The 27,540-nt window shown below is 50.3% G+C and overlaps 2 protein-coding genes across 4 annotated transcripts; both read right to left on the minus strand.

Moving 5' to 3' along the window:
• Window positions 871-1,463, minus strand: LOC110433912. Its single transcript, XM_021456994.1, has 2 exons — window positions 1,215-1,463; window positions 871-1,157 (listed from the first exon to the last, which is right to left on the minus strand). The coding sequence occupies exons 1-2, from the start codon at window positions 1,255-1,257 to the stop codon at window positions 874-876; spliced, it is 327 nt and encodes a 108-aa protein (XP_021312669.1). The 5' UTR covers window positions 1,258-1,463; the 3' UTR covers window positions 871-873.
• LOC8054704 (protein STICHEL) lies at window positions 1,624-10,514 on the minus strand. Of its 3 annotated transcripts, none has more exons than XM_021456993.1 (8): window positions 10,032-10,514; window positions 9,855-9,914; window positions 7,353-9,374; window positions 6,506-6,725; window positions 4,454-5,017; window positions 2,693-3,374; window positions 2,274-2,349; window positions 1,624-2,190 (listed from the first exon to the last, which is right to left on the minus strand). In XM_021456993.1, the coding sequence occupies exons 3-8, from the start codon at window positions 9,306-9,308 to the stop codon at window positions 2,158-2,160; spliced, it is 3,531 nt and encodes a 1,176-aa protein (XP_021312668.1). In that variant the 5' UTR covers window positions 9,309-9,374; window positions 9,855-9,914; window positions 10,032-10,514; the 3' UTR covers window positions 1,624-2,157. The 3 variants fall into 3 exon arrangements, with proteins under 3 accessions (XP_021312668.1, XP_021312667.1, XP_002458591.1); XM_021456992.1 differs by having other exon boundaries at window positions 9,855-9,920; XM_002458546.2 differs by lacking the exon at window positions 9,855-9,914.

Here is a 27,540-nt window from a genome sequence, read left to right on the forward strand (position 1 = left end):
GGCGGCGCCTTGCAGAGATCTGGATTGGATCGAGAGTTCGTTTGGTGCGGGGGGAAGGGAAATTTTGGGGTCCACGACTGCGTCCTTTTTTTGGGCTGATTTATTTACAAACACACAAAACAGGCGAAAAAGGAGGGAATTGCGTTGTTGCGTGTTGTGTGCCTGTGTACACTGCTCGATGCCTATCAATTGTTTGATAAAATGTTTCAATGGAGGTAACCATACAATTTGAGATAAGAGGTGACTGTATCAAAACAATTCAGCCAACCAAACACATTCTAGGACTAGCCAGTTTAATATAGTACATGTAACCAAACAAGTCTATCTTGGCTTGCTAGGACCAGACTTAGGCTAATCTGATTTAGTTTTACTAGCATTGAAAACGAACCAAACACACCCACAATGGCTCATAACCGAACAAACCATCTCCAGAACCAACGTCTGGCGACCAACGTTTTCTTGCGATACTCGAACAACAAGGCGGCTGAATCAACCAACAAAGCCACCGAATGGTTCGATGATACTGATGAGTACGTGATGATGACCACTAATAGCACAAATAAAACACACCGGTTGGCGCCTTGCCGAGTGCGCACATTTTTTTTTCTTTTGCGAACATGTTGTACTTGCTTCGTCCCGGCACAAGAGACCAAAAACTGACCATTCATTCAGATACTACCGCCCACGCAACTAATCACCCCAAGCTAGCTAATCATAGCAAAGCCTAAAATTAAGCCAGCCCAACCAGCCAGCCAGCCAGGCTGTGAAACTTCAGCCAATGCAACGCCACGCGTCCTCCGCCTAAACAAGGCCCCCCCGCCACCAGCTACTATATATATGCCCGGCCTCTCCCTCCCGCCCTTCATCACCTCGCTAGCTTCCTGCTCCTCCTCTCCTCCCCTTCCACCTCTCGATCGAGAAGCTAGCAGCTAGCGAGAAGATGGCGGCCACCCTCAGGCTCAGGATCCTCGCCGCGGCTGCCACCGCCGCCGCCGTGGCCTCGTCGCTCGTCGGCGTCGCCACCGCGTCCGAGGCGGCGCCGGCTCCCGGCCCCGCCAGCCCCAGCACCGCCGCCGCCGCCGCCGTGACCGCCCCGGCGCTCGCTGCTTTCGCCGTGGCCGCCGTTGGGTACCTCTTCAGCTGAGCTGGGTTGCCGCTGCGCGCGTCGTCGTCTCCGGCTGCTGGCCGCAGCCGCAGCCGCGCGCGCGTTGCCGCCCCCCCCGGAGTCCTGGACCCGGATCGGAGTGATACATACATATATATCAGTTCAGTTCATCGCTTCTTTTACTTGATTGTTGTTGCCAGTATTTTCGTGTTGGGTGTGTTTTGATCGGCTGACGTACGCGAGTCGCCCGGTTGGGAGTGTGTGCATCTTGGATTCTTGGTTCATGTACTCTCCATTGATCGACCTGTTTACACAGCTATATATATAATGCAGTGAGTTTATATTCATTACGTTTTGTGTGAGATATAAGTAGCAACACAACAAGACTTGAGCATATACAATTGACTGGTGGGGGTAAAAGGGTAGAGTAGATAGAGAATGACCGGTATTAGCATATATATAGAGAATAGAGATTTAACCCACCGATACGAAATGATAAATCTACACAAATGCAGGAGTTAATAGTTTTTGTACATACTTGATAAAATCACAACTTATCGACGTAAGGTCTTCCTTTTTCTAACAAAAAGTGTTGGTACAATAACAAATGTAAAGTAAATTCAACTGCTCTCAAACACAGTACCCAAAAAAAATGCTGAAAAATAAGTGCGTCCCATCAACTCGCTAATCAATAGTATTTCCTAATTCCGCTGACCGCCTCACGCCTCAGCCCTGCGACTCGGCAAGGGGTTACACATCCAAATGTCTGTACAAGAAGCATAGATGGATCAGAATGACTTGTTCAAATCTGCATGTCCAACATCTCTGCTGAGTATGAAGTATCCAGCTTTTATCACCCTGTGCTGAGTCCACGAGCTGAAAATGCTGAACCCTCAGCAGCAGAATTGATTGCATGGAAATTAACGAATTGGTCTTCCTAAATCCTCTAGAAAGAATGAAGCAAGGCAGTTTCGTGAGGCACATGCATCTCTTCAAACGTTCCTCTACAATCCAGGGCCACAATGCTCGTTTTATCGTCGTCAATTGCCAACTTAAGATGACCTCAACCGTGTCTGCCCTTTTCCCTGAACCCAGAACATGAATCGAATGAAATGTGAGGCGTGATAGCCAAAAGAAATATCTTCATATGAGTGCATTTCAGATTTACCTTTCTCCTTTTCGTTTTTTCAGTTTTCCAGCATGGGAAGAGTCCATGGCAACCAGGTGCTCCCGACTCAGAAACCCTGTAAATCAGGCATGGAAATAGTGAGTGTTACAAGTTGAAATGTAGAAAGGAAAAAAGGCACATACTTTTGTGAACCATGAAACACAGAAACATTTGTTGAAAGTTGACTATGGAGATGTATAATGCTAAGGATAGATGCTTCAGTGCCACCTCCAAAGTCATTTAGTTTGACTAGAAAATAAAAGATTCTCCTTTGTAAGTTGTATGTAGCTAAATTTTCCTTCTCTCAAGGTAACATGCAGTTGTTTACTTTTTCTAGTAGCACTGCCAATCCTCTAAAGACAAGATCAAAAGATACCGCTGGATTCATGCAGATTACAAATAGTAAATATGTTACTTACACGCTCTCATTGTCACAATTTGCCAAATGGTTATTTCTATGCAAAAGGCTTGGTGAAATGGCATAACCATTCTCCATCTGTACATTTTGACCTTTATGGGGACCATGACTGTCACTGATCTTTAAGGCTTTCAGTTCATTAGACAGATCCTTGTCGACATGCTTTGAGGGAACAATGGTGGCCATTGAGGACCTCCCGTGATGCTGACCACCATTTTGTGGAAGAATTTGATTTCTCTCAGGTCTAGCTTGACTTAACATACCAGGAGTGGGTTTTTCAGCAGCCTGGAGCCATGCACTCTCTAACCTTTGTTCATCAAGAGCTGATAGCTTCAACTGTTCAACAGAAACATCCTGCCCTCTTGTTCTATGCATTCCTGAATTTTCATCAGAGATGATCATGGGAACATTGCTTGACTGCACCGCACCAGCACCTGATAGATTGAGACTACCCTTTCGACGCTCACTGTTCGTTGAACAACTCAAGACATCAGATTCAGCTGTCTCATCCGGGTATGTCTCATGCTTTAGTCCTCCAGCAAGAAATTCTTGCATTAAACAAATCCTGACTTCCACATTGCACTTCAGTACAGTTTCCATTGAATTTCTGATGCTGCTAATAAATCTTTGGGCTCGAAACTTTATATCGTTGTCTTCAAATGCTATAAAAGCAACAATGGTACCTGAAATGAAGTATACCAAAGTCAAGTTTGGGAAGATGACAGCTGTGTACCAGGAAAGAACAAATAAGTGGCACGAAAAAGGAAGAAAATTTCCTCGCTGATCTCTCATTTATTCATGAGTGTCCTTATGTGTATGCCACAGATTTTTCAAGCATCATTTACATGCTCAACATACAGATTTAGTCACAATTACGCATCAAATATGCTGAATCTGTCAAGCAGCAGGGTCAGTATTGTTGCTTGCGCTGCCAGTAACTAAGAATGCCGAATTTGGATGTAAGCTAGAAGAATTGGAGACTTCAAGGTACCTAGACTTAAAGTTGCAATAAAAAATAGGCTTCTTCAAGGAAACATAGTAAGCAAAAGTTGATTTAGTAACTTAAGAGATACAGATACTGAAGGGCCCAATATAAATTGTCATCCTATTACATCTTTCTTTTAAACCATAGAACTAAGCTCGATACATCAACAAATAATTAGGTGGAATTCCTTTCAAGCCCAATGTTTGAAATATATATGCTCTAGTTCAATAAAACAATGAACGAATTTTATCAATTACATACGTTACCATGGGCTAGTGTGTAACAATATGATTAGTGTTTCTGCATCTTTCACCTAATTTGGACTTCGTATTCAGTATTTACCGATTCAACTAAGTACAGTTTGTCAAGCTGTAGCACAATTTCTGTTTTGAAGCTAAATGGCTACAAACGAAAAGCTGGAACCTGAACTTAAGTGTTGACAACTCTGATGATTGCATTTATTTTGTCATGGAGTTGGGATCACAAGCAAAAGATGTAATGCAACTGCAATCAGCTTTTGGGGCAGCTTAGTTACCCTAAATTTTCGCATATTGTAAAGTCGGGAATCCAGAAATTCTCATTCTGGGTTTCTGACTCGAGCTTTAGGCCATCAAAGTTTTAAAATGATGCAGGGGGATAAAAATGCCCTACATGGTCAGGTAGCTCCAGCTCTAATCCAGTGGTGAGAAGTACTAGAGTAAACTTGTAAGTTGTAAACGGAAAGCCTTAAAACATTAACATAGCTGGGACAAGAATGAGAATACAGTATATGCTTACCTTCACATTCTTTGACAGATGCTAGTTTCCCATGATCATAGAGAAGCTGCCGCAACGTCTTGGAGTGGCAGTTCTCTATGCACTTCCTCCAAATTCGGGTAAGGTTATCTGAGATTCCACAGTTCATAGCCTTTTGCTCAGAAGAAATACCTGTTTGAGCAGATTCCAATAATGCTCTATCAACAGACCTACACTCGGCATAAATCATGTTTTCATTGGGTCTCATCCTGGAGGACAATGAAGCAAGGCCCTGAGGACTAGAGTGCCCACTGGTTGTTTTCAGATCCACTATTTTCTTTGAATCAGGAAAAGTGGATAAATGATGAGATGTAGTCCTGCTCGCAGAGGATTCTCTCACTGCTTCCATCATGGTTTCACTAGTTGCTTTAGCACTTTGCTTACTGCTGCTTCTTGATTGAGTTATTTCTGAATTATGACCAGAACCAAGCTGGAGTAAAGCAGCAGTGAACCATGTAGAACGCTCGCTTGAAAGTCTTATTTGTTTTTCAGCATCAGAAAGAATCCTCAACGCTTGTTGTAATCTTTCCAATTCAGCATCAGTTACTAAAGGCAACAAACATGTTAGAACTTCAGAATTCAGATAAACTTTTCTTGTTTAGATCAACACATCGTTCAAGAATGCACTATATTGCAACAGATTGACAGACCACAGATCCATTGTAGCAATCTCAATTCGAGCGACAAGATAGATTACAAGTGGTGGTGCCAGTTGCCACACAAAAAATACATATCCATAATCCATACTGGCAGGTTACTAAGTTTAAAGTTTACATCTGTTTCTTGGCACACCAAGATATTGCAAAGAAGTACAAAGTAAATTGGTACTTTTGGCAAGAGTAGTTGTGTGATAGGCAAATGCACATTATTAATAAGAGCGATACCGATGTGCACTAATGAAATAACTCGACTGATTCTGTAAAGAATACATAATCAATTTGTTTCTTTAGGGATATGGAACCTTGTAATTGTAAGTCATAAACAAACCACGATAATTTCATTTCCTGACAGTTACACAGAAGAAATAAAAGTAGCCCAGCAACACACCTATATACACTTTCTGTGTTTGGTTGGATGCATTTAGTTAATTCTTTGTATGTAAGCACGATCTTTTCTTAAATTAATATTAAATTCTCGCACTGTGGGGACCTCCCCGACAGTCTTTTACCGTAAAAAAATACCTATATACACTGTATTTAAACAAATTGTGGGAAATGATCAAGGGGTGCACACATTTAAAAGCCATATGAGTCAGACCCTAAAACTAAAGATGTTAGATAATAAAACTAGTAAAACAGAGAGCACAGTATCCAAACATGATGCAAGTGGAAACAATTGTGTTTCTCAATAAAAGTGTATTAAATTATGCTCATTGAAGGCATCCAGGCAGGCATTGATTCCTGAAAAAAGTATTAATTATATCTGAAATGGAGGGCATGACCGCATAATTGTATTGTCCTACATAAGTCCTTGCAAGATTCATCATCTCCTTAGCAAGAAAATTAAGTACTATCTATCAATGTATTTTCTTAATATAGTAATATACACATAAGCATTACAACTCAATTCATTTCATATTTGGAAAAAGTCTACGTAACCCCCTCAACTTTCTTTATAAAGGTGCTAAAACATCAAATATCACTATCTTAGTTTCGTATGTTTACTGTTGCAATCAGACAAGATAATAGTAGAGAAGGTGAATGTATCAGTTTATTTTGTCAGATAATTACATTTACTTGTATTCATAGTATAACTAATGAAATTCCATAAGATCAACAAAGTTGTGAATCAACATCTTGATTCTAAAAGGAAAGATTCCATAAACATTTATCAGGCATTAGAATCTTAAGTACAGTGTGTTGCCTCCACAACAAAGGAGTGGAAACTCCAAGTACATTAACACACAATATTAAAAAGCATGATGATACTGAATGGCTGGTAAGAAAACACACATAACGAGTAAAGCATGAACACTGAGTCAGCAACACAAAAGATGGATTTTGAAAGGATTGCATTAGAAAGTTAAAGACTCACTATTTCGACCACCGATACCATCTCCACCGCAAGTAGGGTCCGCCAATCTATAGGTCCCAGCAATGATGTCCATTATGAGCCCAGCTAATTGTGACATTAATGCCATTGGATCAACACCAGAATCCATCAGCTCTCTCGACCTTTTGACTGTTTCGGCAGTGTCTGATGACATGGCTATCTCCAATAGGTCAAGGAGTTTCTCCTCAGACACAACCCCAACCTGTAAAGCATAGTTAAAGTTTGTGTGACTGATCTAAATATGGCATTGCCATTATGACTTCCAAGTTGCTACAGTCATAGAGGGAAGGTTTGAGAAATCACTCTATTCTAGATGAGGTGGTGCATTGTGAGTCCATTCCTTGAATTTGATGGAATGCCTCCATACCTCATACTAGTACTAATTATTAGCTTGTGAGGAACAAGGTGATCATGGATCAACCCGTTCCATTCCACAAACCAAACAAAAAAGTCAAGAGTAAGAAGATGATGGACTAACTCATTCCTCAAACCAAACACCCTATTCTAGTTCTGCTTTCCATTAAAGAATGAACTACAAGCGTACAGTGAGGAAGGGAGTGAGGGAGAGTTCAAACAATCTAATCCAAAGAGTTTGTGAAGAGTTTGTGAACATTCATTCAAGAGAAAACAGAAAGCGAAGGTTCATGGATCCGCATTTGAAAAAAAAAAGGGCATTCATATATAATTATGTCTTCATACTTCACGATGAACTTATCTAAGCATAATCCGTTTAGACATATGCAAGTCCCAACAATACCTCATTGCAGAAACAGAATAGAGAATTTTTCACAGTTTAAAAAATATCCAACAATCTGAAAAAATAACTTACCAGATCATTTACAAGTGATGGTGTTATCTTCTTCCCTAGTAAACACAACTGATCTAGCATTGTCTCTGCATCTCTCAACGATCCATCTGAATTTAGCGCTATTAAATCTAGAGCAGCCAATTCAACATCGAGGTTTTCCTTCATAGCAATTTTCCTCAGCCGGCATACTATGTCAATGTCTTTGATCTTGGAGAACATGTACTTTTGACAACGTGATACAACAGAACGGGGAAGGTTTTCAGGGTCTATTGTTATAAATATGAAGACAACACGAGGTAATGGTTCATCAAGAAACTTCATAAATGCCGACCAGACTTTAGAAGATACCATATGGCATTCATCAACGACAAATACTTTGTACCGTGAAGAAGTTGCAGATGCTGGTATATTTTCAATCAAATGCCTTACTCTGTTTATACCTTTTCTGTTGGTAGCATCAACCTCAATCAGATTAATTCCATTTCCAGTGAAAAAGTCACTACACTCGGTACAAACTCCACAGGGCTTGGTCTCTCCAGTAGCAGTACAACTTAAAGCTGCTGAAAGTATTCTTGCAGAAGATGTTTTTCCTGTCCCACGAGGCCCATGGAACAGATATGCCGGAGCTATTCTTTCCCTTGCGATTGCATTACTAAGTGACTGTACAACAAAGTTTTGACCCACAATTTCGAGAAATGACCTTGGTCGATATTTTTGGCTCAAACTTCTGTGATCTGAAACTACATGATCAGCTCCACTCACAGAGAGTGCAATCCCATCCTGGCTTTTACAGCTTGACCACCTTCTGCCATCCAAACGGCTCAAAGCTTCCAGATCTAATTCTCCAAAGATGGTCGATACTTCATCACTAGCTGAATCAAATGATGAATAAGCAAAATGACTACTATCACCCAACAGCGGTACACCTTGGGAAGATTTTTTAAAATATCCATATTTATTGGAGCCCGATGATTTCTTTCTCCCATGTATTGTCTGACTCCCACACAAAAGACTGCTGCCTTTTCTTCTAAGTGTATCAGAAAGTGAAGGAGAACAACTCCTTTCAGATCCCTTGTGTTTACTCCTCTTTGACCAATAACAAGGAATGCCACACCTCTGATTTGTCAACAGTTCTGGTTGGTTCAGCCCATCATCATCAAGTGAAGCAGCAGTTGTTCCATCCCATGAGCCTACAGTACTAGGATTCCTCCCTTTGTACCTGTAATAGGAGCTAGTGGAGACCGGAGTACAGGAGAAGGAAGATCCTTCTCTTCTTGGCACCCTCAACAGCTTAGAAGGATTTGTTGAGCTAAAACACCCTGATGCAGCAAACAGTGGTGATGTAGAGCGAGAAAAATACCCTACTTTCTGAAGCTGCTCATGAGTCTCTGAGTTGTAGTTCTCAGTATCCTCAGACTGCTCACCAGAGTTCACATGGAGATCTAGCAACTTTGAAACAGTCGAATTTCTCATAGCTCCTTTCTTTGAGAATGAACTTCTCCTCACCCTTCTAACAGTTCTTTTAACAGGAGTGCATGAATTTGAACCTTGAACACTGTATATGCTGACAGGAACTTCCAGACATGTGTCACTCCTAGAGTCCATACCATTAGAAATACATGGGCTTTCCAGACTACAGTCTGCTGAGGCTTGTCTGTCGTCCGCATCTAACTTCACTCCACTTTCACTGGATTTGTTAGAATGATGTCTCCAGTTGTAGAGATAAACGTTTTTTCTTTTCTTTTCACTTTTTGGCGGTGCTGCAGCTGGCTCTGTGTGCTTTTCTGACAAACTACTGCCTATCTCATTGTGATTTATAACACCAGAAGTTGTCAAGAATGATTTAGAGCTTAACGGAGACCTCCAGGATGAGCATGTTTCAGGATCACGCAAAAAACGTGCCTTTCTCAAGGCAATAAGTTCCTTCTTCAGGTGAAGCTCACTGGGACCAACACACCCTTCAACCATAGTGGCCATAACTGAAGAACAAGAGATATATTTACAAATTTGTACTGTCCAAGCAGGCCAGTGTAGTATATCCCACTGCAATAGATCAGTTATGAACAATGTCAAAGATTACCATGATTAAACCTGAATGGTGTATGCAAAGAATATATAAGAACAACAAATTTAACAATTAATTAACAAACATAAGAGTTCCTATCTGAGGAGTAATGTGCACAAACTATGGAACAATGGATCCATGAACCAGAGAGCAATCCACAAACCGCACTCTACCGTGGTGTAAGTCTGAATATCAATACCCACATTCCTTTTAATTTGAAAGTGCTATAAACAGTAGGATTCACATGTATTTTGCTACCTTGATTAAAAAAACACGATTTATAGAGCTATTCCATGTAACCACATGGAATTCACTCTGCAGTTACAGAAAAGACACATTTTGTGTGTGCAAGTATCTATTTTATCAACTTAGCAGCAGCTCATGCCACCAGTTTTCTAAGACGTAGGGGATGCCATGTCTGGCCTTTGATCCTGCCAAACAGCCAAAAGTACAATGACCTTTAGTATCTCGACAGATAGGAGTCGAAGAGACCCAAATCCTTCCCGATTCTCCAAGAGCTGCTCCTATTACAAATTACAATCCTCATTACTGTGGCGTTTCAGTACTTGTTGATCCATATTAGAACGAAAAAGAATCGGCATCATCCGCCACCCAAGTGGACGCTCGATACGCACCTGTGTACGTCGGACGGCAGGGGTGCGGCAACTTCAGCCCGGTAGTCGGGTTCTTCCCTCCCGGCGGCAGCGTGTCCCCTGTCCCGTGGAGAGAGGCAGCGGTGGCGGCTTTGCGCTGCAGGCGAAGGGGCTATTTGATGAACGGTGGCGGCGGGCGGAGCGGGGAACAGGCGGGTGCTCTGAACTCCAGGCTGCGCTGCAGCGACGGCTGTTCACGCCAGGACTCCGGGCGGCGCAGTGGCCTGTATGGCCGGCATCAGCGGGTGGTGGGGCGAAGGCGGTGGGGTGGGGGAATGCGGAGATCGCGCCGGCAGTGGGGACTTCGGGGACGGAGTGCGGGATCAGAGGAGCGCGGCGTGGGGCAGGGAGAAGGGCAGCGGTGGAGCTCCCATCTGGATCTGGACAGGGCTGGCCGGCTGGGACCTGGAACTGGAAGAGGGGCAGAGCCGCAGAGGGCCGGCTGGGGTGGTGAGGGAGTGGAGTGATGAGTGAGGTGATGGGCGACGGACAGGGAAGACTGCTGGGAGGGCTGGGGACAGAACCGCAACTTGGGCCGGGCCTTTTCCATTTCTAATCTGTGGTTGGCGGGAAAAGAATATGATTTTTAGCAACCCAACGGGAGGGGGAAAAAAAGAAAGTACGAGATACGGATTACAGTACGTTGCTACGGTGAAACACTAATTGCGTTACTTTTTCATTAAGCAGAATTTGTTATGAAACACTAATTGCGTTACTTTATGAAACACTAATTGCTACGGTGATCTCATGCACTAGCTAGACATAATTGCAATATTCAGGAACTAGTGGCCGCGGCGTGGGCGTGGTGTGCATCCGTTATTAGAAGGGGCGTTTGGATCATAGGACTAAACTTTAATTTTTATTACATCAGATAATATTTAGATACTAATTAGAAAGATTAAATATGAATTAATTATAAAACTAATTAGTATCTCAAAAGATTCGTTTGTATTTAGATTTTTAAGAGCCTGTTTAGATTTTTTTGGATTTAGACATTATAGCACTTTCGTTTATATTTGGTAAATAGTATTGTCGAACTATGGCCTAACTAGGCTCAAAAGATCCGTCGTGTGAATTAAAAACTGTGCAATTAGTTATTTTATTTATCTATGTTTAATGTTTCATACATGTGCCGCAAGATTCGATATGGTGGAGAATCTTATAAACTTTTGGAATTTTGAAGGCATCTAAACAAGCCCTAAGTTATGGCCTATTCGCGAGACGAATCTATTAAACCTAATTAATCGATATATTTACTGTAGCATCATAAAGGGTCTAAATATGAATTAATTAGTCAAATATGTTCGCCTCATGAATTAGTCACAACTTAAGCAATTAGATTTATAATTAATAATGTGACAGGGCATCAGTCCGGGATCAAACACCCCCGTACTGTTGCACGCTTGATCGGTCGCATCCCAATCGATCTGTCCTGGTTGTCAAATCATGTGTATGATCGGTCATAGAGCCCCGCGTGCTTTTGTTTTGGGACCACCCCACTTGATTCTGCGAATCGCTCCTAAAAAGTACCGATGGATTCCAAGTATATGCAACGGAAGTAGGAGTACGCAGTAGTATTTAGCATCACCCACCGTAAAACCCATAATCACGTACAATGAATCCGGCCGGCACCGATAAATAACTATTTACGTGTCATCATGAACAAAACTGGTCTCCAAACGAAGACCATGTGGGCGCGCACATCATGAGTTCATGACCGCGTATCTGTGTATCTCTCTTCTTCCCGCCAGGCGCCAACAGCCCCGGCCACCTAGCAGAAGAAGTAGCCGAAAACCGCCGCGGCGACAGACGCTGCCGCCTGATGCGGCGAAGGCCGGCGCGGCGGCCGTGGCGCCGGACGTGGGCGCTGGGGCGGGCGCGTCGGCCGCGGAGGCCGTGCTCACCAGGGACGAGGCAACGAACACGGCGGCCACGGCCGCTGCGAGGATCCTGCCGCTGGCACTCAGTTGCCTTGCCATCGATCGTCTTTGCCTAGATGAGGGAGGAGCTGAGGCAGCCGAGAACAACGAAGCTAGTATCAACTTGTTGCCGTTGTTGCTTCCAGTTTCGATGGATGGGCAAAGGGCACAAGAGGTTATAAGTAGCTGCGCCTGCGCCGGCCGCCGGCGGCCACCTGCTGGAAGCTGGTGGCGAACAGGAGGGCGGCCGGCTGTCGCGTACCTCCGTTCGGGAGCGTCGGGTAGCTGATTACTTGATTGCCTTGGCAGTTGGCACTTCCAGGGTGGTTTTCGGCGCTGGTGTCGGTTCGCTTTCGGTGCCTCGCCTGTGGGAGTGTGGGTTGTGGCTGACGAGTTGGAGCGGCGGAATTGTTTTTGGCAGCGCGACCGAGCGTCACATGGTCGCAACTCGCGAGTTGCGCGAGCGTGTTAGCTTTTAAACATGTCAGTGTTTTTAACAAATCAGCCAACAATACTCTCTGTTACGACTTATCAGCCAAATGAACAAGTACCTATTGTGCTGGCATTGAGTGTCGGGTCGGTGGTGCGAACCATACTGACCGTTGGGTTGGAGATTTGCTCCACCGGCTCCTGGCCTGGGTAGTCGAGTTCCGTTTGCAGATTTGTTCCACCGGCTCTTGGCCTGGCAAGTTGAGTTTCTATCCTTTACATACTCCCTTCATATCTATAATTCTTGACGTTTAGGACATGATCGTGGTAACCAAAGAGTGATTAATTAGAGGTTAGTTTTCTATGTATACCTTTAATAAATATGGTTGCGAGTGTTCTCTATACATATAAACAAACCAGTTCAGCTGGTTAGTGCATAGACCCTAGAGTATTGGGTCGTGAGTTCGAGCCCTGGTGGTCAGGCGCGTTTCCCTGCGGCGAGCGGCTCCCGCGTGTGGCAGCGGGCATGCATACGAGGTGGCTGCCGCGGCTTGTGGCTGGGCGGGTCATGCATGCGAGGCGGCAGTGGGCAGCGCATTGAATGCGAGCGGCGCAGCGAGCGGGGGTAAATAGGTCCATTAGGAACGTTATGTGGTCAGAATGTCAAGCTTTATGAAAACACTTGTGTTGGGTACCATAATAAGGGGTACCCAAATCAGAGCAGTTAAAAAACACAAAAAAACATACTAATTACAATCATCAGGGCCTCGGACGCAAGTTCCGACTCGCCCGACCCCTCAGGGCTTCGGACGCCAGTTCCGACTCGCCCGACCTACTCAGGGCCTCGGACGCCAGTTCCGACTCGCCCGACCTACTCAGGGCCTCGGACGCTAGTTCCGACTCGCCCGACCCCTCATGGCCTCGGACGCAAGCTCCGTTTCGCCCGACCCCGTCCAGGCTCGGACGCCGGACCCCACTCCACCTGGGTAACAAGACTTCCCCCGACATGACGGACGCGACGGCCCCCATAACGCGGCAGGGCAAGGCGACGACTGTTTCAACCACCCCGGTCACTGTGGCCTTACCTCTGTCACTATACACCCTTACCCCTGTTCACTGTAGCACACTACCGCACAGTAGAAAGGGAATGGGTGAGGTAAATCAGCACCACTGTTTGTGGTCATTTCCCACTGTTGACAGGATATGCAGCAGTACCGGCGATCCGACCCCCACGACCCCTACATGGTTCGGTAACCCTCTACAGGAGTAGCCATGCTGTCAACCATCCCTCAAGGACGAGATGGACCAGCCTCAACAGGGTCGGGACTGTGTTTTCACCCTTCAATAAAAGAAATCTACTCATGTAAATACTTGGCCTTCCCTTGAGACTATAAAAGGGGAGCCAGGGTTCACAACTAGAGAGAGATCGGACAAGTTTAGAAAAACACACACGCACACAACACTCTTTCACAGAGCAACAACCCGCACTCTGTCCACACCAAGCCGAGACCTGGGACTTAGCCCTCTCTCGCAACCAGCTTGTACCCCCTACTGCAAGCACCTTTGGGTGCAAGGTTATACAGAATCCACCGCCACACTGGACGTAGGGCATTCTTGGCCCGAACCAGTATAAACCCTCTGTGTCTCACTTGCATCACCATCCAAGCTTGGTCAGTCACGCAGACTTATACTTGTTAGTGCCTAGACCGCGAGTCTAGACGCCGACAGTTGGCGCGCCAGGTAGGGGCCTTCTGCGTGACGCTTGCCAGTCCCTACTGGGAAGGCTTGGATGGCAGATGGATTTCGCCCACTCCGCCGCGGCACCATCATGATGTTTGGGAGTTTAGAATTCATGTCCCTCGGTTCCGGCTACGACATGGTCCTCCTCCCGCCACGTGACGACGTCGAGCCTAGCCCCGAGCCGATCCCGCCACAGTCAGTGCGTGGGAGACGTTCGGGACACGATGCGGGGGGTTCACGGAGGGGGCGTCAGAGATCTAGGATCTCTGACCCTACCTCTGAGGCTAGGGCCCGTCCGGCCCTCCCCCCGCATATTCCTCACCAGGTCGCCCGTTCCTCCGGCCCGACAGGCGCTAGAGGAAGGGCTCGCGGGGCATCAAACCCCAGCCCCAGGACCAACAGAGGATCATCGCGGTCTCCCGTTCCACCCCGGTCAAAGGGGAAGGCACGGCCCGCGCCCGTCCCCCGCAAGGGGGACAAAGGGGCCTCAACGTCCCATCCTCCTCCACTTACGGATGAAGGAGCAGCAGCGACACCTCCTGAGTTACCTTTTGGGCTCAGGAACGCCGCCGCCACCTACGCCTCTTCCGTGAGCACTTCGTTGAGTGCGTACGCGGAACTTCCAGGGCACCACTTGAGGTCTACACTGGACCTCATCTGTACGCCGCCCGTTTCGACATACCCTGAGGATCCCACCTCGGGCGACGACGAGTGGGCTGGCGCTGATTTCTCCGGGTGTGGCGACCCGGAGACTTTCATGCGTTTCCTCGAAGCTAGCAACTACTGCTTCGGCTACTCCGACTCCGATAGCGGAAGCTACGACCCGTCGCGAGAATGCTTCAACTTGGAAGTCGGAGGCACGCCGCATAATGCCCAGGGAGACGCAGGGCCCTCTAGGCAAGAGAATGCCACTCCACCTCCCAACCCTACTCCCGGAATCGATCTCGGGGCCCGTGGGGTAGCATCTGCCCCCGTTGGAGGACACCGTCCTGACCTCGCACAACTCGATGAGCTGGAGGCCAGGCTCGAAGAAGAACGCACACGCCTCCGCCAACTCCGCGAGACTCTGGTCCGAGAGCCGACAGGCCGCGGAGACGGGGGTGAAGCCAGGCGTCGCGCCCGTGATGTTAACCGTCGCATTGTCGAGGACCAAGGGGGAGACGCCCCAGTCTTCAGCACGGCCAGCCAGAACGTGATGGCCACTGCGCTCCTCCTCAGGGCGATGCCCGAGCCATCGACCCCTGAGGGAAGAAGAGTGCGCCAGGGGTTACATGGCCTCCTGGAGCAGGCTGTAGTGCAGAACGCGGAAAGTTCTGCCTCACAATCCCATAGCACAAGACGTCGTGGAGACCGACCCCCTCCGAACAAGGCACCAACAGTACAGGGTCCGCCGCCCCCTGACCCCCAAAGGGGCGACAAGGCCCCGTCGGTACACGAGCGCGTCGGAGCAGGCGCGGACGTGCGGGCCACCCTCGAGGCCAGACGACGCGACAGGGACGAAGCCGAGTCCCGACGTTACCGACCCTGCCGAGGTGGGAGGTACGACCCCGATCACGATCGCAGCACGTCACCAGAGCCTCCGGGTCCCCGCGTCTTCAGCGAGGCCATACGCAGGGCCAAGTTCCCGGCGCGATTCCGACAGCCCGCCAACCTCGCCAAGTACTCAGGGGAAACGAACCCTGAACTCTGGCTGGCGGATTACCGCTTAGCATGCCAGCTGGGCGGCGCGGATGACGACCTGCTCATCATCCGCAACCTCCCACTCCACCTGGCCGATACGGCCAGGGCATGGCTCGAACACCTCCCTGAGCACATGATCCATGACTGGGCTGACCTGGTCAGAATCTTTGTCGGAAACTTCTGTGACTTCATCAGGAGCTCAGGAGCTGCCGGCAGAAGCCTGACGAGTCCCTCCGTGACTTCATCAGGCGATTCTCCAAACAGTGCACCGAGCTCCCCAACATCACGGACTCCGGCGTGATCGGAGCCTTCATTTCTGGTACCACCTGCAAGGAGTTGGTACACGAGCTCGGACGCAAGACCCCCACGAGCACTAGCCAGCTGCTCGACATCGCCACCAACTTTGCCTCAGGCGAAGAGGCAGTCGGCGCCATCTTCTCCGATGGTGCAGCTAAAGGGAAGCAGAAGGCCGAGGCTACCGAGGCCTCGGGCTCGCGCGACCCGAAGAAGAAGAAGAAGGGTCGCAAGGGGAAGTAGGGACAGTCGGACGACAACCTGGTCGCTGCGGTAGATCGCAAGAACCCCAAGCGGGCTCCTGCTGGCCCCGGTCTCTTCGACGAAATGTTGAAAAAGTCGTGCTCCTATCACAGGGGGCCAACCAAACACACCCTTGAGGAGTGCACCGTCCTCCGTCGGTACTACACCGACATCATCACCAAAGAAAATGCCAAAGAGCCCCCCAAGGGCGACGACCTCCAGGGGGAGGATTTCCCCAAGGTCAAGAACTGCCTTCTGATCTTTGGGGGACGAACGGCTCGCCTCACTGCAAGCCAGAGGAAGCGCGAACTCCGAGAAGTCTGCGCAGTCAGCACGGCCGCGCCCTTGTGAAAGCCCTAGTTTGGTTTTGGATAATTGATGAAACCCTAGTACTAACCTCTATACTAAGTGCGTGTAGACTTAATGAGGTTGGTACATGCCAAGTGATGGAGCAAGTGATGATCATGGTGATGATGGTGATGACCACAAGATGATCAAGTGCTCAACTTGGAAAAGAAGAAAGAGAAAAATAAAACCCTATGGAGATCAAGGCAAAGGTATTGCTTAGGGTTTTGGTTTTGGTGATCAAGACACCATAGAGGGTGTGATCACATTTAGGATAGATAGCCGTACTATAAAGAGGGGAATTCTTTGGCTAAGCGGTTATCAAGTGCCACTAGGTGTCATTGTTCTTGTGCATGCATTTAGAACCTAGTGAGCTAACTTAACTCCTTCAAAGAAAATGATTGTGAAAATGCTAACACACGTGCACTTGTTGGTACACACTTTGTGGTGTTGGCACACTTTGAGAAGGAGGTGGAGTTTGAAGGGTAGAGAGAGAGGATGGGTTCCGGAGAAAATGAAGTGCATATTTTCTATTGCGCCGGTGGGAAATTTGGAGAAGTCACGGGAGTGTTTCTCGCTGAGAAAACACTCACCGGACGCTGCTTCTGGAGCACCGGACGCTGCGTCTGAGCGTCCGGTGCAAACAGTGCCTGGCCCAGCTAGGGTAAGGCACCAGACGATAGGCACCGGACGCTGGCTTGAGCGTCCGGTGTGCGGGCGTTTTGCGACCCTCTCTGCGCATGGGTCCGGTGAGCACCGGACGCTGAGGGTGCGTCCGGTGGCTTGCGTCCGGTGACCCTGCGAGTTTGCGGAGCTCTCTGCGCATGAGTCCGGTGTGCACCGGACGCGTCCGGTGCCAACCTGCTCAGCGTCCGGTGCTCTGTAGGTTACCGTTAGACTCTGACACGCGGCTGACGTTGGAGCACCGGACGCTGGTGTTAAGCGTCCGGTGCCCCTTTAAGAGCGTCCGGTGACCCCGTATTTCACCCAGTGAAAGAGCCAACGGCTCTATTTGTTTGAGGGGCTATAAATACGTGTTTGGCCGGCTTGGGGCTCACACTCTTGGCATTCCAACATACTAGACATCCTTGTGAGCCTAAGCAAACACCTCCCACTCATCTCCTTCATAGATTATACATCTTTGTGAGATTGGGAGTGATTCCAAGTGCATTTGCTTGAGTGATTGCATCTAGTGGCACTTGGGGATCGTTCTAGCTGCGGTTTTCTTGTTACTCTTGGTGGTTGCCGCCACCTAGACGGCTTGGAGCAGCGGAGGAGGATTGGCACGAGTTGGTGATTGTTCGTGGCCATCTCCCGGTGATTGTGAGGGGTCTTGTACCTTCCCCAGCGGAGAGCCGAAAGGTAACTCTAGTGGATTGCTCGTGTCATTGAGTTACCTCACTTGTGGGTAGGTTCTTGTGGTGTCCTAGTGAGGACGAGGTTCGTGCTACACCTCTTAGCCACCGAACCACCAAGTGTTGGTTGACACAACGGGGACGTAGCGTGCCGGCAAGCACGTGAACCTCGGGAGAAAAATTGTGTGTCTCCATTGTGATTGTTCTTTGAATTTCTCCCGGTGATTGGACTTCATATTATTGATTGGTTCATCCCCTCTACGCGGTGGTATAAAGTTCAAACCATCTCTTCTACATTCCCGCAAACTAGAGTAGCTTACTTACTTGTATAGAAACTTTGGGTAGCTTTCTAGTGTAAGTAGTGACTTAGCTCTTGTGTGCCTAGTGATTATATCAACTAGAATTGTTAATAGGTGGCTTGCAATTACCCCATTAGAGCTAGAGCAAAAAGCTTCGCTTCATTATTTACTAACCTCTTGCTCTAGTGAGTTTGTAGAATTTTTTTAAATAGGCTATTCACCCCCCCTCTAGCCATATTAGGACCTTTCACCTTGTACCTCAAATGGTCCGAGAGCGCGATCACGTTCGACAGACAGGGTCACCCGGATCGGATCCCCAATCCCGGGAGCTACCCTCTCATCGTCGACCCCATCATCGCCGAGACCCGTCTCACTAAGGTGCTGATGGATGGAGGCAGCGGCCTCAATATCCTCTATGCCGAGACTCTGGCCCTCATGGGGATCGGCAGGTCCCGGCTAAGGAACGACACCGCGCCATTCCACGGAGTGGTGCCGGGGCATCGTGCTCACCCCCTCGGACAGATCGATCTGTCCGTCTGCTTCGGGACCCCTGACAACTTTAGACGGGAAGTCCTCACCTTCGACGTGGTCGGGTTCCCAGGGACCTACCACGCGATCCTGGGACGACCATGCTACGCCAAGTTCATGGCCGTCCCCAACTACACTTACCTCAAGCTCAAGATGCTAGGACCAAGGGGCATCATCACCGTCAGCACGACCAGCCAGCATGCCTACCAGTGCGACGTCGAGTGCGTCGAGCAGGCCGAGGCTCTGGCAGAGTCTCTGGCCATTCTTACCGGCCTCGGTGACTGCGACCAGGACGTCCCCGACCCCAAGCGTCATGCCGGGAGCTTCGAGCCGGCAGAGGAGACCAAGCTGGTTTTCCTCAACCCCGGGACCTCTGAAGGCAAGGCATTGAGGATTAGCTCCAGCCTCGACCCCAAATAGGAAGTGGTGCTCGTCGACTTTCTCCGCGCAAACGTCGATATATTTGCGTGGAGTCCCTCGGACATGCCTGGAATACCGAGGGAAGTCGCCGAGCACTCCTTGGACATCCGAGCCGGCTCCAAACCCGTAAAGCAACGCCTGCGCCGATTCGACGAGGAGAAGCGCCGGGCCATCGGGGAGGAGATCCACAAGCTGCTGGCGGCCGGATTCATCAAAGAGGTATTCCATCCCGAGTGGTTAGCCAACCCCGTGCTAGTTAAAAATAAAAATGGGAAGTGGAGGATGTGTGTAGACTACACTGGTTTAAATAAAGCATGTCCAAAGAATCCTTTTCCTTTGCCTCACATTGATCAGATAGTTGACTCCACCGCGGGATGTGAAATTTTGTCTTTCCTTGATGGTTACTCCGGCTACCACCAAATCAAGATGAAAGAGTCCGACCAGCTCGCGACTTCGTTCATCACCCCTTTCGGAATGTATTGTTACGTAACCATGCCGTTCGGCCTCAAAAACACGGGGGCTACATATCAACGATGTATGCTCCAGGTTTTTGGGAACCTTATAGGCAAAACGGTAGAGGCTTACGTAGACGACATCGTCGTCAAGTCCAGGAAAGCGAGCGGCCTGGTCGCCGACCTGGAAGAAACATTCCGATGCCTTACGGCGAAAGGGATCAGACTCAACCCCGAAAAGTGCGTTTTTGGGGTCCCCCGAGGCATGCTCCTTGGATTTATTATGTCTGAGCGGGGGATCGAGGCCAACCCAGAAAAGGTCTCGGCCATCGCACATATGGGCCCCATTCGTAGCCTAAAGGGAGTACAGAGGGTAATGGGATGTCTAGCTTCCCTAAGCCGTTTCATTTCTCGCCTCGGGGAAAAAGGGCTACCTCTGTATAGGTTACTTAGAAAATCTGAGCACTTTTCCTGGACCCCCGAGGCCCAGGAAGCCCTTGACAAGCTCAAGGCTCTGCTCACCAACCCTCCCATCCTGGTGCCCCCCGCCGAGGGGGAGCCACTTCTTCTCTACGTCGCAGCCACTGATCAGGTGGCCAGCGTAGCAATCGTGGTCGAGAGGATGGAAGAAGGGCATGCCCTGCCGGTCCAAAGGCCGGTGTACTTCATCAGTGAAGTACTCTCCGACACAAAGACCCGATACCCCCAGATTCAAAAACTACTCTACGCAGTGGTGTTGGCCCGACGCAAGCTCCGCCATTACTTTGAATCTCACCCGGTCTCAGTGGTCTCATCTTTCCCTCTCGGAGAAGTGATCCAGAACCGAGAGGCCAACGGAAGGATTGCTAAATGGGCCATAGAGCTCATGGGCGATGGAATCACTTATGAGCCTCGGAAAGCCATAAAGTCTCAAGTACTGGCGGATTTCGTGGCAGAATGGATCAGGACTCAGCTCCCACCACCTCAAATCCAGCACGAGTGCTGGATTATGTACTTCGACGGGTCTTTGATGAAGACCGGGGCCGGCGCAGGTTTTGTCTTCATCTCACCCCTTGGGGTAAGGATGCGATACGCAATCCGGCTCCATTTCCCTGCTTCGAACAATGCAGCAGAATATGAGGCCCTCCTTAACGGTCTTCACGTCGCGATCGAACTTGGGATCAAGCGGCTCGACGTCCGAGGCGATTCCAGGCTCATCATCGACCAAGTCATGAAAGAGTCTACCTGCCATAACCCCAAGATGGACGCATACTGCAAAGCAGTTCGACGCCTGGAAGAAAAGTTCGACGGCCTCGAACTTAACCATGTGTTAAGGAAGTATAATGAGGCCGCCGACGCGCTCGCCAAGATGGCATCCGAGCGGGCCACGGTCCCCCCGGATGTTTTCGTCAGCGATCTCTACAAACCTTCCGTCGACTACAAGGACGACGGGGGGTCGGACGAACCCCAAAACAAACAGAGTGCCGACCCCAAAGACGTTGTCGCCCAAGAACAGGAGGCCATGGACATCGAGCCAGAGCCACCTGCGACTGACGACTTGCCTAACTGGCGCTACCCTTTGCTTCAACGCCTGGTCGATGCACTCTACCCCTGGACCAGGCTGAGGCGAGACGCGTGGCCCGTCGTGCCAAGACCTTCGTCCTCCTCGACCGGGAAATGTACAAGCGCAGCCCCTCGGGCATCCTCATGCGTTGTATCCCACGTCAGGAAGGAGTCAAGCTCCTGCAGGACATACACTCGGGGGCTTGTGGCCATCACGCCGCACCTCGGACGTTGGTAGGAAATGCCTTCCGACAGGGTTTCTACTGGCCAACCGCTGTAGCCGACGCCACAGAAATCGTAAGGACCCGTGAGGGATGCCAGTTTTACGCTCGGCACATACATCAGCCCGCCCAGGCCTTGCAGATGATCCCCATCACCTGGCCTTTCGCTGTCTGGGGCCTCGACCTGGTCGGGCCTCTGCAGAAAGCGCCCGGGGGCTTCACCCACGTGCTTGTCGCAATCGACAAGTTCTCCAAGTGGATCGAGGTCCGGCCCATCACAAGGATCAAGGCCGAACAGGCGGTATTATTCTTCACGGATATCGTCCATCGATTCGGAGTGCCGAACTCCATAATCACCGACAACGGCACACAATTCACCGGACGAAAGTTCCTACAGTTCTGTGACAGACACCACATACGTGTGGACTGGGCGGCAGTCGCTCACCCCAAGACCAATGGTCAGGTCGAGCGCGCCAATGGCATGATCCTCCAGGGCTTGAAGCCCAGGATCTTCAACCGCCTGAACAAGTTTGGGAAAATATGGCTCAAACAGCTACCGGCCGTCGTCTGGAGTCTGAGAACCTCCCGAAGCCGAGCCATGGGCTTCACCCCGTTCTTCATGGTCTATGGGTCGGAAGCCATCCTCCCCACTGACCTGGAGTACGGGTCTCCAAGGGTACAAGCCTACGACGAAAACAGCGGCAAGACGTTCCAAGAAGACGCGCTGGACCAGCTCGACGAAGCCAGGGACGTAGCCCTCCTGCACTCCGCAAAGTACCAGCAGGCCCTCCGCCGATATCATGCGCGGCGGATCCGAGGCCGAGCATTTCAAGTCGGCGACTTGGTGCTAAGGCTCAGACAGAGCAACAAGGGTCGTCACAAGTTCACACCCCCTGGGAAGGACCCTACGTCATCGCCGAGGTTCTCCGACCAGGCACCTACAAGCTCGCCAATGAAGCAGGGGAGGTCTTCAAAAACGCATGGAACATAGAACAGCTACGTCGCTTTTTCCCTTAGAACTTTGTAAAAATTTCTTTGTTCATCCATTACCTTCAAGGAATAAATCAAAGTTTAAGTTATCAGAGAGCCTCGGACCTACCAAGCAGAGTCCGAACCTCCCTCGGGGGCTATATGGGGGGAACCCCCTATGTCAACTCCGAATCTTTTTCTTTTTTCGCACAAGTTAAAAGAACCCTGACCCAAGGTCTTCCTCCTCCTTCCTAAAAAGACTCAAGAAACCGAAAATGCGTCCCCTAAATCTTAATGCATGAGCCCGAGGAAGGATGTGCGCTCACGAGCAAAGACCGCCTCAACTCATCTTAGATTCGGGAACAAATTCGGGCTTCCAAGAGTTACTAAGGAAAAAGGAAAAGCACTTAGGCTTGGGGACTCCGGCTTGCGCGATAACTCTAAGTAGCTCACCCGACCCCGCGCTGCCGAGGTCGGATCGGTATAAAGAGAAAGGAAATAAGATACTTAGGGAAAATGCTCAAAAAGAGCAGTTATATTTATATTCGACATTAACATTATATATATATATGTTACAAGACCCACCGGCCTCAACACCCACAAAAAGAAAAGAAACCTAAGGGTCCTGCTGCCCTGTCTACTCAGGTCCTAGAGCCCCAAGGGGTGAAAGCTCCACCTCGTCGTCGAAGAAGGTGGCCAAGGCATCTCCGGGGGTAGCCACGGCATCTTCAAGCCTCTGCACCTCCTCCTGGGCCTCAACCTCATCATCCGGGAGGACGTAGCCCTCACAGACTGCCGGCAAATCAATACCGGCATAGTGAGAGCTCACCACCGCCAGGGCTTTCTTCACCCCGGCGTGGAGTGCCTCCTTCATCCTCTCCCCGGCCCGGGAGTAAAGGGCTTCGACCCGACTCCGCAGCGACGACCCCGACGCCGATACCCCGAGCCCCTCACACGCCGAGGTGACCACGGCTTCAAGAGCCGAGCGGTCTGAAGCCTCGGCGTCGAGGGACCTTTGCAGGGCCTCGGCGGCAGAGGCCGCCTCGACCACCTTCCTCTCCAAATCTGATCGAAAAACAGAACAAGAAACAGGAAGTCAGGAAAAGCTAACTCAAAAGGTATAAAGGAGTCCAGGGTAAAGGGCGCAAGTCTTACCCTCGGCACGCTTCTCGTGCTCCGCCGAGCTTTGATGCCAGCGGGCCACCTCGCTCAGAGCCTCGGACAGGTCGGTCTGAGCTTGGTTCAAGGCAAGGTCTTTCTCGGCGAGCAAAGCTTCAAGCCGAGCGACCTCACCCCTGTACCCCTCAGCCGCCGCCTTTTGCGCCTCGGTTTCCTGGGCGAGGACCCCAATCTTCTCCTCCAGGGGGGCGACCTTGTCCCGGGCCTCCCGAGCCTCGGTGGCCAGTACCGAGCACTTCTGCCGAAGCTCGGCAGAAATCTCGCACTCCTTCGCGAGCTCCCCCTCGGCCGCCTCTCTGGCAGCCCTCTCCTTCTCAAAGGACGCCCAAGCATCCTTCTCCCGACGGAGAAATACCGATTTCTCCTGGGAGGTGGCCTTGAGCGCCTGCAAGATCAGAGGTCACACAGGGGGTGAGTACCGCAAAGGTAAGCACAAAACTACTTTATAACACGGATAAAAATCTTACCTGAGCCAAATTAAACATGTCACGACCCACGAGCTGGGTAGCTCGGTTGAGGGCCTCGACACCGGCGCGCCCACACGCATCCAGACCCTGACAGAGGTAACTCTCTGACGGGTCGTCCAGGACAAATCTGGCTCCCCCCTCAGCATCGCCGAGGTTGGGCCAGATTACGGGGCTCTTGCCCCATCCGGTTTCCTCCTCCCTCCCCGCCGCGGGGGCCTCGGGCGCCGCCCTGGACACCACGATGGCTCGCCCCTCCTCAGCGCACGCAGGACGGGCCGCGCCTCCGAGGTCAGCGTCCTCCGGTCCTTGGGGCTTCGGCGCCCCCGTGTCTTGCCCCGGGTGGCGCCCCCGTGTCTTGCCCCGGGTAGCCTGGAGGCGGCGGAGACACGGGCCTAGCCGACCCAAGAGTTGTCTGAGCCGCCCTCTTCACAGCTTTCAGGGGGGCCAGCGCCACCGAAGGCGCCTTTTGCTTACGGCTGGGGAAACAACACCAAGTTAGAAGAAAGAGAAAAACAAAAAATCAGCAGAGGAACCAGAAATCCTATACATACCTCGCTCGGGGAGCACACTTCTTCTGGGAGCTCGGAGCTCCTAGGGGGCCTCCCGCGGCGCCAGGGGCCGCCGGTCCGACCCCTGCCTCGCCTGCCGACGGCGCAGGAGACACCACGGCGGTCTCAGCCTGCGACGCCTCCACCAGGGCACCAGTTCCCGCCCCGGACGTTGGGGCGGGCTCGGCCGAAGCCTCTGGCACTACCGGTTGAGGTAGCGCCTCGGATCCGGCCTCCGACGCCTTCCCCCCTTCTTGAGGACCCACCGGGGCTGAACCCTCACGAGAGGCGCTGTCCTCATCATCCACAATGATGTGGGGGGCGGCCTGGGGGGCCTCCGACCCCTCTCGGATCTCCGACCCCCCTCGGGTCTTTGTAAGGATCCTTGGTAAGCCTAGAGGGGGGGGTGAATAGGCGTATCTACTAATTTTCTACACAACTCAAAGTCACTTGTCAGCAACTGTCGGAAGTTATGACAGTTCAGGTCAGAACTTCCGACGCAAAGTGTCAGAAGTTCCAACGCAAACTGTCAGAAGTTCCGACGCAAACCGTCAGAAGTTCCGACGCCTACGGGAAATGAACTACAAGTGCCTAAATAAACTTTGTGAAGGCAATAACTTACAACCCCATTTTCTAGTGGTAAGATGAAGTAATCCAAGTGCTTCCTTGACCTTGAACCGCCACCAATTTGTAGATCGGGACCAAAACCTAAGAAATGGCTTGAGAGAGAAAGAGACAACAAAGAACAAGTAATCTCAAGTAATCACAACAACAATAAGCACACGGGACACAAAGATTTATCCCGAGGTTCGGCTCGCCACTAAGGCTTGCGTACGTCCTCGTTGTTGAGGTGACCACTAAGGTCGGAGTCTCTTTCACCTCCTTGCCTCTATCAAGCAACCACAAAGGTAAACTTGAGTTCTTCACTAGAAAAACAAGGGTAATACAAACTTCCCAAGGTCCTCCCACAGATCGGGAGCTCTTGGGCGACGCCTAGCCGGCTAGGGTTCCAAGAACCCAAGAGTAATAGACGCAAATCCAACCGGCTTGACGAAGAACTCAAGTGCTCAAGCTTGCTAGATGATTTTCTCACTCAATCTACTCTCCTATCACTCAAATCCTTGGGGAATCGAAGTTTGGAGCAAAGGGGAGAGGAGAGGAGAGCCTTGAGAGCTTGAGAGCTGTTGGGGTCGTGAGTGAGTTGCTTGGAATAAGTCCGTAACGGTTAGAAACGTTGAGAAAGCTATTTATACAAGAAGCTGAAAACTAACCGTTTAGATCTACGTCGGAAGTTCCGACGCGGATCTCGGGACTTCCGACATATACTAAAAACACTGTTCACTTGGTTAGAAGTCTATACAAAACCAGTCAACGTCATCAGTTCCGACGCGTCATCAGTTCCGACACATGTCATCACTTCCGACACGTCATCAGTTCCGACGTACGTCGGGACTTCCGACACAAGCGCGAGCAGAGGTAGCAAGAGGGCCAGGTGTCGGGGCTTCCGACGAACGTCATCAGTTCCGACATGCGTCATCAGTTCCGACGCGCGTCGGGACTTCCGACGCAAGCGCGAGCAGAGGTAGCAAGAGGGCCAGGTGTCGGGACTTCCGACGAACGTCATCAGTTCCGACATGCGTCATCAGTTCCAACGCGCGTCGGGACTTCCGACGCAAAGCGCGAGCAGAGGTAGCAAGAGGGCCAGGTGTCGGGACTTCCGACGAACGTCATCAGTTCCGACATGCGTCATCAGTTCCGACGCACGTCGGGACTTCCGACACCACAAGTCTTAAAAAACTATTCTACGTGCTCGTGAAGTGCTAGAGTGTCTCTCTTTTGATTTAGTTTTAATACTTGAGCACTCTATCTTCCTCAGACCAACTAAATTTGCATCCCTCTTTATAGTGCGGCATAGCCTAAACTCAAGATTAAATATTAAATAATTAAAATGCCTTTGAGTCCATCACCACATCATTTGGTAATTGGGCTTTTGCCATCTCACATATCATGTGTTACCCTCATTCTTATTTTACCTGCTTACCATCTCAACAAATCTCATTTGTCCTCTAATTGTGTGGTCATTATCACCAAAACCCACAACTAGGGCTTGATTGCACTTACAGTCTTCGACCCCTCCGGGGCCTCGATTCCCCCGCCGGCCGGAGGGATAACGTCGTCCTCCTCCATCAGCTCGTCAAGCCAGTCGACGTCGCCGCCCCCGCCCTCTATCTCCGAGATCGAAGTCTCGGGAGAGGGGGGTGGGGCAACCCCTGCCTTCTCGGCTTCACGATGATTTTTGGCGGAGATCTCCCGCCGCTGCGCTTTCCGCGCTGCCTTGGCCTTCTTGTCCTCCTTGGCCTTCTTCTGCTCCTCGTTCCGAGCCCGATTCTGGGCCCGGATCCCCTTGTCCTCTGGGACAGGGGGTAGGGAGTCCTTGACGACCCCCATCCTCTGCGAACGATCGGGAGTCAAGGACATGACGAGAAGGAAACGAAAAGAAGGCGCAAAAAATCCATACTTACCAGGGAAATGTAGCCCTTTTCAGGGCGCATCGGCAACACCCGGGAATTCTTCATCTCTGGGTGCGTCGTCTTCTCGACCCGGGCGGTGATGTCCGAGGCCGAAATCGGCTCGGCCAACATCCTCGTCCCGGCCCAGGGGACCCCCCGGGTCATCTCGAACATGGGCACTCGCCGCTGCGCCAGCGGAAGTAAACTCCTCTTGTGGAAGGCGATTGCCACCGTCGCCGCGGTGACTTCGGCATCTCGCAACTTCTGAAGCCCCGCGAGAAGCGGGGCGAGCCTCTTCTGCTCCTCGGACGGAGCACCCCACGCCCACTTCATGGGAACCTCCGTCACCAT

Source organism: Sorghum bicolor, chromosome 3, assembly GCF_000003195.3.
Source record: "Sorghum bicolor cultivar BTx623 chromosome 3, Sorghum_bicolor_NCBIv3, whole genome shotgun sequence".
NCBI lineage: Eukaryota > Viridiplantae > Streptophyta > Magnoliopsida > Poales > Poaceae > Sorghum > Sorghum bicolor.

Coding starts and splice junctions, on each gene's coding strand:
- LOC110433912 (XM_021456994.1), bottom strand. CDS start 1,257: ATGTATGTATCACTCCGATCCGGGTCCAGGACTCCGGGGGGGG. Junction 1,158..1,214: donor GTCCAGGACTCCGGGGGGGG/CGGCAACGCGCG, acceptor ACGACGCGCGCA/GCGGCAACCCAGCTCAGCTG.
- LOC8054704 (XM_002458546.2), bottom strand. CDS start 9,308: ATGGCCACTATGGTTGAAGGGTGTGTTGGTCCCAGTGAGCTTCACCTG. Junction 6,726..7,352: donor CATCACTTGTAAATGATCTG/GTAAGTTATTTT, acceptor TATGCTTTACAG/GTTGGGGTTGTGTCTGAGGA. Junction 2,191..2,273: donor AAAAAACGAAAAGGAGAAAG/GTAAATCTGAAA, acceptor TTCTGGGTTCAG/GGAAAAGGGCAGACACGGTT.